Genomic DNA, 10,809 nt, shown 5'->3' with positions numbered 1-10,809 from the left:
GTGACCACTTCCCAGTGGCACTGGACTTGTTGAAACAACATGACTCCCCTCCGCATGACCCTCGCTGGAAACTAGCCTCAGCTGACTGGAAGTGTTTTAAAGAATCCACATACTTATCACGAGATTTTATAAGTAATTTTAGCATAGATCATGCTGTATTATATTTTACCGCTTTTATTATTGACGCTGCAGAAAAGTTCATCCCTCAAACAAAAGGTCGTTCATGCGGAAGACGAGTTCCCTGGTGGAACGAGGACTGCCGGCAAGCTCGGAAAAAGCAAAACAAAGCCTGGGGCATTCTGCGCCGATACCCAACTGCAGAAAACCTTCTTCAGTTCAAACAATCCAAATCACAGGGAAGGCGCACGCGACGGCAGGCTAGGAGAGCAAGCTGGGAGAGGTTCCTGTCGGGAATAAATTCATATACCCAAGAAACAAAAGTGTGGAATGCGCTCAGAAGGCTAAAGGGGCAGGAACCGCATCCGCTGCCTTTGGTAAATAATCAAGGAAACAGGTTGGAAGACCAGGCAGACGCTCTCGGTACACATTTTCAGTATGTATCTAGCTCCGCGCACTATACACATACATTCCTTAAACACAAAGAAATAGAAGAACGGAAGACACTGGACCGCAAATGCAGAGGAAACGAACTATACAACTGTCCATTCAACATTGCCGAGCTTAAAGCAGCATTGAACGCATGCAAAAGCTCTGCGCCGGGAGCAGACAGGATTATGTATGACATGATCAAGAATATACACACGGACACACAGATAACATTGCTCGCACTTTTTAATCACATTTGGGCAGCGGGACACCTTCCAGCGACATGGAAGGAAGCTATCGTTGTCCCAGTTCTGAAACAGGGTAAAGACCCATCCCTGGTAACAAGCTACCGTCCGATAGCACTTACAAGCTGCTTATGTAAGCTTTTCGAAAAAATGATAAATCGCCGTCTTATGCATTTCCTAGAATCAAACAACATGCTTGATCCATACCAGTGTGGATTTCGAGAAGGCAGGTCCACAACCGACCATCTTGTGCGCATTGAAGCAAACATACGCGATTCATTTGCTCATAAACAATATTTTTTGTCAGTTTTTCTCGACATGGAAAAGGCCTATGACACCACATGGCGCTATGGCATTATCAGAGACTTATCAGGAATGGGTATCCGTGGCAACATGCTTAGCGTAATTGAAAGCTATCTCTCACACCGAACTTTCCGAGTTAGAATTGGTAATGCCCTCTCTAGGCCATTTACACAGGAAACCGGGGTACCTCAGGGTGGTGTACTTAGCTGTACCCTTTTTATTGTTAAAATGACCTCTTTACGCTCGTTTATCCCACAAAGTATGTTTTATTCGGTATATGTTGATGATGTCCAGATTGGATTTAAATCGTGTAACATCGCAGTCTGCGAGCGACACGTTCAGTTTGGATTGAACAAAGTCTCAACATGGGCAGATCAGAACGGCTTCAAGCTGAATCCACAGAAAAGCTCCTGCATCCTCTTTACAAGAAGAGGGGCCTTGTCCCAGAGCCCAGTATCCAGCTCCATGATCAGTGCTTACCTCTGAACACACAGCATAAATTTCTTGGTGTCTTGCTTGACTCTAAACTTACATTCATTCCGCATATAAAGTATTTGAAAGCCAAATGTTTGAAAACAATGAACATCCTTAAAATTCTTGCGCACACGACATGGGGCAGTGACAGGGGCTGCTTAATGAACCTGTACAGGAGCCTCATACGGTCACGTCTGGACTATGGGTCTGTGGTGTATCACACTGCCGCTCCAAGTGCACTGAAGATTTTAGATCCTGTCCACCATTTAGGCATTCGCCTGGCCACAGGCGCCTTCAGGACAAGTCCTATACAGAGTTTATACGTAGAGTCTAATGAGTGGTCACTCCACCTGCAAAGAACATATATAAGCTTCACATATCTCCTCAAAGTGCAGTCTAATCCTGAACACCCGTGTTATAAAACTGTTAAAGATTTCACGTCTGACACGCTATTTCAAAACCGACCTTCAATGAGAAAACCTTTTACACTACACGTGAGGGAGTTGAGCGAGGATATGAATGTCCCACTAGATTTGCACCCACTGATGGCTCCAGCAAGGCTGTTGCCGCCGTGGCTGTGGCAAATGATAAAATGCGACACGTCATTTGTCGAAGTTACAAAGCACGCTCCTGTGGAACACATCAGAATGCACTTCCGAGAACTTCAATTAAAATACCAATGCCCAGAATTTTATACTGACGCATCAAAGTCCAATGCTGGCGTGTTTTATGCAGCAATTGGTCCATCTTTCTCAGAATCTGATGTATTGCAACCCGAAACAAGTATCTTTTCCGCGGAGGCATACGCATTAATGTCGGCTGTAAAACACATAAAGGAATTAAAACTTGAAAAAGCTGTCATATTTACAGACTCTCTCAGCGTAGTAAGAGCTTTAGTGTCTCTACGGAAACATAAAAATCCAATAATCAATGACCTTTACTCATCTCTGTGTACTATGTACGCATCTAACCAATATATCGTAATATGTTGGGTGCCAGGGCACAGAGGCATAGTGGGCAATACGCTTGCAGACGAACTTGCTACATCCATATCTACGAGAACCTGCAACTCTACCGTAGCAATCCCTCCCACAGACTTGAAGCCTTTCTTCCGCAATAAGCTGAAAAACTTTTGGCAATCCATCTGGGACCATGAAACCTCCAACAAACTTCATTCAATCAAGCCGCACCTACGAAATTGGCCTTCGGTAACAAAATCGCGACAAACTGATGTCGTGCTTTGTCGACTGCGAATAGGACATGTGTACGGCACTCATTCTTACCTGCTCACTGGTGGTGAACCTCCACTTTGTGGTAGGTGTGGTGAGAGGCTGACCGTTCTCCATGTCTTGGTAGAGTGTCGGGAACTAGAGGCTGAACGAAATAAGCACTTTCCTATAGCACACCGATGCCACATTCCCCTTCATCCGGTTTTGTTTCTTGGAAAAGAACCAATTTTTGACTATAAATCAGTGTTACAATTTTTACAAGATGTCGACTTATTGCGCGTTATAAGCCCACGTGATTCGTAGCGCGTCCTCTCAATGGAGGCTGCTACTACGATAGTTGTGACCTGTATGGCACATGCCTCCAGGTCCTTGTGCTTAAGGGCCCTGGTGAGGCACTAGTGCTACCTCTTTTAATATATCACCTCTTTTTAATACACCGTTTCTTCATAACATGTCATGTACCATCATCAACTTTTAATGCATATATAATTGCGGACATTTCAACGAATCTTAGGCCTCTATACAGCCATGTCTTAATCCATGTCCTTTATCCATGTCTTAATATTAATTATTCATCCACCCATAGCAGCCTATTACCATACATAGCATTGGCGCTCTTTGGCCACATCTGGCCCTTGCGCCAATAAACCCCAATAATCATCATCATCATCATCAAAGGTGCCACAGCCAAACCCAGGCTTGGGGGAAGGTAGAAAAATTGAGGGAAAAAAAAGCTTAGCTTTTAAGAAACAAGTGCTCGCGATCCAAACAGATGAAGATCAATGTTCCCTATATCATTTTATTCTGCTAAAAATTAACCAGACAGTAGTTTTGCCTGCTCTCTTCAGAGTCTACTCTCTAGAGATAAAGTGTTGAAAGCAACGATATCATTCATAGTCTCCAGCAGCCATGGCCTAGTTGTAGAGCGCCCGCCTCGGCTGCGGGTTCGATTCCCACCACCGCCAGGCACTTACTGCTTCAAATAGGCACAAGTGTACCCCGGCCTCGCGTTCGCCTTTCTTCAGGTGTGATGCACATGGGAAAGGATCCTGCGCCCAAATTCCTGTCGAAACCCTCATGAGCACAAAAAAGTGATGTTTGGGCCGCTCCCACGGCGGCCATTTCCCATGTGGTGCCTCAAATGCACCTATTGAGGTGGGGATGTTTTACCGGTAGGCACCCGGCGGGCAGCACTTGCCTCCCACAGCTGCGGCAGATGCTCTTCAGCAAGACCATCTATGGTTGGATAAGCAGGCATGCCCAGAGACAACTAGTAAATCTCTATTGAGCCCCCTTTTTTAGAGATGTGAACAACCCCATGTGAGCCGAGCACCAAGCTAGGGGACCTCTACCCATTGAAAAAAAAACAGTGGGTTTCCAGTGGCACCAGGATTTGAACTCGGTACCTCCCGAATACAAGGTGGATGCTCTACCGCTACGCAACCGCTGCAGTATAGTCAATACGTGTGTGTGTGTGTGTGCGTGTGCGCGATATAGTACATAGGCATAGTTAAATGCCAATGAATATGTCTCCTTCCTGGCTGTTCAGCTTTCTAGATCTTAACTTAATTTTCACAGCCTCATGGAAAACATACAAGCTGGGTTTTAATGTATTATGTATACATACCTCATGCAGCATGGCAGGTTCTGGTTGCAGAACACTGGCCACCTGCCGTGATGTCTTCTCTCTGCACACATTGTCCTGAAATCCAGAAACCAATAACCTTGCGATTGTTCATCACCACACATCATAATTATTTAAATGTGTAGGCCACAGACTCATTAGCATTAGCACATGAAATATAAAGCTTTGTGAATTATCTAAGAGCAATGGCAAAGTTCTTTTTGAACACTTTTCTAGAGTGTTGAACAATACCTGAAATTAAACATAACCTAAGCTGCTACCTTTCTTGTCACTGACCCAGAACACAGACCTGGACTGAAAAGTAAGCAGCATTTGTGAGCTGGTATGTGAACATATGTCTGGACTAGAAAAAAAGGTTGGTTGGGAACGGAATGTAATAATGATCCAGCATAAGTACGAGAAACATCAAACACTGACTTTTCATTTCATAGATAACCTGAAGTGTGAACGTTTTTCAGACTAAATTCAAAGCAAGCTTACACCATATTTGAAGCTTTATATCATGCAAAAATTTGTATAACACTACATGGTGCTCTTAATCTGAAATGCATAAGGTTACCTTGCTAGCCAAAATATTGCCGCCCATCTTTTGCCTCATGTGCATATGCAGAGCACTACATGCTATCACTACTACTGAGAACTAGTCAAAGTCCTAGAAACATGTAGTGATTATACTATTGCACTTTCCTGCACTAGAAGAAAACACCAGCTGTTTGCATAGGTCAAAATGTTCAGGAGTATATTGACTCATACTTGCTCCACACTTATTTTACAAGCATAGTAGAGAGCTACTGATTGATAAAGGGTGCGAGGATCCAAATATGAATGGGAGTGTCAACAAATTTGACGGGAAGTATGAACAGCAGTGAGTGCTAATAAACATGACTACGAATGAAATTTAGCGACACTAAGTTTCAGTGAATGCGATTATGAAAATAGGTGGGGGTCTGCAAGTGTGAGTGAATGTAATGCGAGCGAGTGCCAGTGAGTGGTTGTGGATGTAAGAATTAGCATTACAGGGCCCCAATAAGTGCCAATGGAAGCAAATATATGAATGCTGTAAATGCAAATGTGAACAATTGTAAGTGCACAAGAGTGTGAACGAGTGCAAGCCTCCGAGAATATTGGTGAGCAAGTATGAGCGAGTATCCTCTTATTATGCCTATGGCTGTTTAAAGCAAAGGAGATATAATAATCTACTGGTGTCATGTCCGAAGGTCAGGCAATGAAAAAGCGATATAAAGGGATCCAGATATTTTGAAAACCTCAAGTCCATCAATGTACACATAAATCTACACATGAGCAGTTTTGAATTCTGGTCCATTGGATTGTGGCTGACAACACTGACTATTTGTTTTTGTGACCTTGTGCTCTGTGGCAGACTGTCGCAGCCGCTGAACTACTGTGGTGGGCAAAACTTCCATAATTTTGAATGGGAAGTAACAGCTAGTGCTACACGCACATTTTTTTTTAGCCTGTGTCGGGCATTTTTTGTCCCTTGCTGTTAGTGCTGTTATCACAACGAATCCCAATTAGCTCAATTTACCATCCTGTTAACTATACTGCTACTGCTTTAAAACATAAGTATTAATCAAAGATTACACACTATTTCTTGCACTGCGAGAGAGATTTTTCTCTCGGGAAAGAATTAAAATGATATTGCAGTGAAAGCTCTACTCAAGCAATGTCGCTGAGGAATCTGCACTGTAGACATATTAGCAAGATTCGATGCATTGCGCAACAATGCCACCTAGTGCTCACCAATGATACAGAAGCTAGATTTTAGACGAGCAGTAATGTGCAAAGAAGCAAAGAAAAGCTTATCTGCAGGAACTAGTGAATGGCCACACAGGCAGTACAACGTGCACTAACATGCACTAAATGTGCACAGCACACTAACAAAGCAGTACATAGGCAAACTATAAATTCTATTACATAACACACACTCCTCATTCCCTTGGTTTGATTATTTTAAATTATAATTCAGCATAAAATACAAGACACCAAAACTCAATATCATAAAATTTACACTGTAGCATTTCATGCCAAGTTAGATTTGTATCAGACTTGACTACACAAATAATCAGCACTGCATAACGCATAGCCATCTCTAACAAATAAAAATGACAATGCCAATGAATTTATCACCTCATATGGCTTCATTGGAGCTCCATGCACTGATCTCTTTGTCAGCAGTAGGTTATTGCTGCAAACATAGGCAGCATGACCCTAAAGGGTAATTAAAGAACAGTGCAGTCATTAAAAGTGCATTCCCATATTGTCCAATAGCCACTGGTAAAAGAGTAAGGCCATTTAAGCTTTGCAAGGTTTTGTTTTTGACATAACAAAGGTTTGCTGTAAATTAAAACCTTTAGTTGCTTTAGACAAATTGCTGCAGCTATTCCGACCACCATGTGCTTAGGGATGTGCATAGATAACTGTGCAGTTAAAGGTGAACAGGGGAAAGTTTTGCACAATGTGAGGTCAGTGTATGAGCAATACAGAACTATCATTTATTATTTGTTTATTAGGATACAGCTACACGTGTAGTCAGATGAAGACAAAATATTAATCTGCTGCTGCATGCTTAGGCGAGAAATAACATATCAAGTAGTATGGATGCAAATAATGTCAGCTTCCAAAAAAATGTCATGATAGAATAACTGACAAAATGCAATTCAAAATCATGAAATTTTACTCCCCATAGAATACCACCATGGCATATTACATACCTGTGAAGGCAGCCTTGCTCCATGAAGCCCTGCCTTCACTGCCTGCACAATGGAGGCCTCCATGGAATCTGCAAGGTGCAGATTCACATAAGCACAATCAGAATGGTTGCATCTACACCCCACATGAAGCACAATCAATTGTACTGACTAGCACTAATCTAAAAACTTGCATGCTGAGGCATCTTACTATACCATTTATGCACAAGGACCGATAGCAGACTTGTGTGAGGAAACAAGAACACTGAAAAAATAAATTCCAAAAGAAGGGGACACAGGCATTTACAAATAAAACATTGCTTACTCAGCCTCTCTTCAAGCAAATCTTGGAGTTTGACGTTACGCTGCCGCTCTTCAAGTCGTTGCTGCTCCGAAATTCGCAGCTTGTTTTGCAGTGCCAAAATCTTGCTTTCTGCTTTCTTCAGGTGTTTTCGCGGCACTAACTCCTCGTCGTCACTGCCCGAGTCGGAACCTTGTCCCATTTTTTTCCGAAATATGCGGCCCATCCTCAGTTTTTTTGCAGCTTCAGTGCGGCGCCTTTTTTATTTTGTTGTTGCATCCTAGTAATAAGGTAAATGGCAAGAGGAAAATGAAGGTGCATGATATCTGTTTCAGCAAACTTTGCAATTGTTAAAGCATTATTGTCATTATTATTACCTGAAGGGTTGGCTTCTGCCTGTGGCGATATGCCTGGCCAGTTTCCTCAAACACATCCATTGGCACAGGCCTATGCTGTTTGGTCATCCTAGCAATTAGGTCAGCTTTGTCGCCTGAAGGATAATGTAAGAAAAATACTCATTACAATAAAATGTGGCATTTCCAATGGTCATCAAAGTTACCGATTAAAAAGCAAGAAAAAATAATAAAAAGACACAGGGTAGAGACATTATGGAGGTGCTAAATATAACTGAGGAACTCCACAAGTCATATAGAAAAGGAATAAAAGTAACAACCGGAAGCAATAAGTGCCCAAAACAAGCGTACCCCAGCTTAGGCATTTTGTTGGTTCACATCCCACAACATGTTTCTTAACAAACGTTATGTATTGATGCAGCAAGTTTGCGTTCTTTTGAACACATGAAACACTGAAACACGTGTCAAATGACAAAGATGACAAATATGAGGTCTGTTGAGCTAAAATTTTCGGCAAAGTGGGCAACGCGACCCGATTTCAGGCGACGTAACGCATGGCGAGCATATGCAAGGTTAGATTTAATTTCTTTTACAATTATTTTCCCGTTTCCGTTATCGGACCGTGAGTTGTATGTGATATGACAAGAACGGGGCCGCGATTTTGTTAAAAAAACGCCTTACGCGCGATTCTATGCCACCCTTATCCACTGTTCACAGTCATGAACACATTGATAACGCGGGCGGAGCGTCACTTTGACTACTGTAAAGCGAGAAGGAAGACCGTCGGCAAAGGCATCGCGACAAAATCGCAGCACTAATCTCACTGATCAGAAGGATTCGTTACAATAACCGGACCCAATAAAAGAACGCGCACGCGGCGCTGTGCACATGCTCCATTTAGCGACATGGAGGCTGCATGAAATATAGCGCAAAGCACTTCGCTCGGCCTCCGCGTGAAGCAAAGAGAAGTGTTGAAAGTGAATACAAAGAATGATTAATACTCACATCCCAACACCATGACGTTTCCGGAGTAGAAGCCTTCCTCGCCTTCGTAGCCCTTTCCACTCTGTCGCCAATAAACTTGCTTATTGCAGGCGAGGTCGTTCACATCATTTGGTTGGTAATCTTTGATCAGGCTTACGGAGACGATCGCCTTACCTCCGTCCTCATACTCGACATACGCGTACGTCGGGGCTGTCATGTCAATGCACAACTACACCACTACACAAATAAGTACACTATATACGCAGATTAAATCACTACAGAAATAAATAAATACGATATGTACAAAAGAATGAAAGAAAGTAATCTCAAAAGTAGCACAAATACAAAAGTAAAGATAAAGCAAGTTAACTACGCTATACACGAACGGCCCTATACAAATAAATTAAGCTATACACTTATATAAATACTGAAGAGAAAAAACAATCACGACACTACACTTAAATTAAGATATATTAAAAAGCGAGATATAGAAAAAGAGAGAAATATATATATATATATATATATATAATATAATATATAATATATATAATATATATATATATATATATATATATATATATATATATAAGAATATGAATAGACAAATATGGCGACGGAAGCAGCGACGATAGCAGGGCTAGGGTAGCGAGGCTTTAAACAAAGACGTACGCGCGGCTTTATAGTCTTCTACGGCATGTAGGCACGCATAGACTGCTGACACCTTATGCAAATTTATGGGGGTGCTGAATGTGCGTGCTTTGTGTTGCCACATTGTAGTGGTGATACAAAGTTTTTTAAACTTTTATAAGTACTCTTTAAGACATGGCGGCCATGACGCATATTTTGCAATCACTTCCGTCGGGTGCATACCAAAAAACATAGCCTTTGATATCTGCTTTTATTACTCAATTGTATCAATGTTCTGTGGATTCAAATATTACCTATTTGCAAAAAATAAAGCACTCATTTAACTATCGCGTTACCTTATCTGGATATTAGCCTTTTTGAGGATGCACAATGCCGTTGAAACTAGAATAGAACTATAGGCGGTGTCTAAAACTTGACGTCTATGTCGTATTTCTTCTCAACCATTTCCGCCGCCTACAGCAAACAACAGCATGGCCTTCAAGATTCATGTTTGTAACATAGAGGGGCCGTCGCTGGGGCGTAGATTCGGACGCCACCTGTCCCGAATATTAAATCTCAAGCCTAATCCCTAAACCTCACGTGAAGTGCTTCACAGAACATAAAGACCTGTTCGTGTCTCACGTGTTCAGGTGTGATTAACAGAGTTATTCATATGAACAAACGGCTTGCATAATTACGTGATGTGCTTCTTCCACATTATACGTTATGAATAGGGCTTAAAGGCTCCCTTCAGTGAAGGGAGACAGGTGTGATATGTGTGCCCAATAATCGCGATTAAACCGTTCTTTGAAAAATAAGAGAACTTGAATTGGCCAGCAAAGAGCACTAGCTGGTAATGAAATACCTTCCAGCGCTTGTCGAATGGGTGCCGCAGTGCTATACAGTTGCCCTTGCCAAGGGAAGGCCGAGCGCCCTCCTTAAAAAAATGTATGGAGTGCCGGGTCTCCTCCCCCCCCCCCAAACACACTCCCCTCGCCTGATTTTAAGCACTGGTTATGCAACAAATCTTCTATGCGTCTCTTTCCTCGTGTATGGCAGTCTGCATTTAGCTGCTTGTGCCTGGCACTTAGCCAGGGTGCATTTTTGTCACAGCAGTGATTCAACTCTCAATCATGACCGGAGTAAAAACCTCCTAGGCCTGAGCTCTTAGCAGTTAAGAAAAACGGCATTATAATTTGGTAAAAATAACAAAGCGCTGTCGTTTCTGTTTTTTTACAAAATAAAGTACTTAAACCATTTCAATGCGGCTGATGAGAAGACGTAACAAGTGGGAACGCAAGCTAGGTAATGGGCACGCAAGGTTCATTATGATACCCATCCTATTTTTTATCGCCAGCTGTCTCTCTCTCTCTCTGTCTCTCTCTCTTTAGCGC

The 10,809-nt window shown here is 42.3% G+C and overlaps 1 protein-coding gene across 1 annotated transcript; it reads right to left on the bottom strand.

Annotated features, from left to right (window-relative positions):
* Positions 1 to 1,909: 1,909 nt before the first annotated feature.
* LOC125942828 (uncharacterized) lies at positions 1,910 to 9,159 on the bottom strand. The gene is made up of 6 exons (XM_049661070.1): positions 8,810 to 9,159; positions 7,829 to 7,941; positions 7,476 to 7,731; positions 7,175 to 7,242; positions 4,425 to 4,499; positions 1,910 to 1,918 (listed from the first exon to the last, which is right to left on the bottom strand). The coding sequence occupies exons 3-6, from the start codon at positions 7,675 to 7,677 to the stop codon at positions 1,910 to 1,912; spliced, it is 354 nt and encodes a 117-aa protein (XP_049517027.1). The 5' UTR covers positions 7,678 to 7,731; positions 7,829 to 7,941; positions 8,810 to 9,159.
* Positions 9,160 to 10,809: the final 1,650 nt, after the last annotated feature.

Source organism: Dermacentor silvarum, chromosome 1 (assembly GCF_013339745.2).
Source record: "Dermacentor silvarum isolate Dsil-2018 chromosome 1, BIME_Dsil_1.4, whole genome shotgun sequence".
NCBI classification, from domain to species: Eukaryota; Metazoa; Arthropoda; class Arachnida; order Ixodida; family Ixodidae; genus Dermacentor; species Dermacentor silvarum.
The sequence above is the reverse complement of the archived record's forward strand: the minus strand, read 5'-3'. Positions and strand labels throughout refer to the sequence as shown.

What these genes read in the sequence shown, in the direction of transcription:
- LOC125942828 (XM_049661070.1), bottom strand. Translation starts at nt 7,677, where the DNA reads ATGGGCCGCATATTTCGGAAAAAAATGGGACAAGGTTCCGACTCGGGC. An exon ending in TTTGCTTGAAGAGAGGCTGA is followed by an intron (nt 7,243 to 7,475) that starts GTAAGCAATGTT and finishes TGCACCTTGCAG; the next exon opens with ATTCCATGGAGGCCTCCATT. An exon ending in GAGCAAGGCTGCCTTCACAG is followed by an intron (nt 4,500 to 7,174) that starts GTATGTAATATG and finishes TCTGGATTTCAG; the next exon opens with GACAATGTGTGCAGAGAGAA.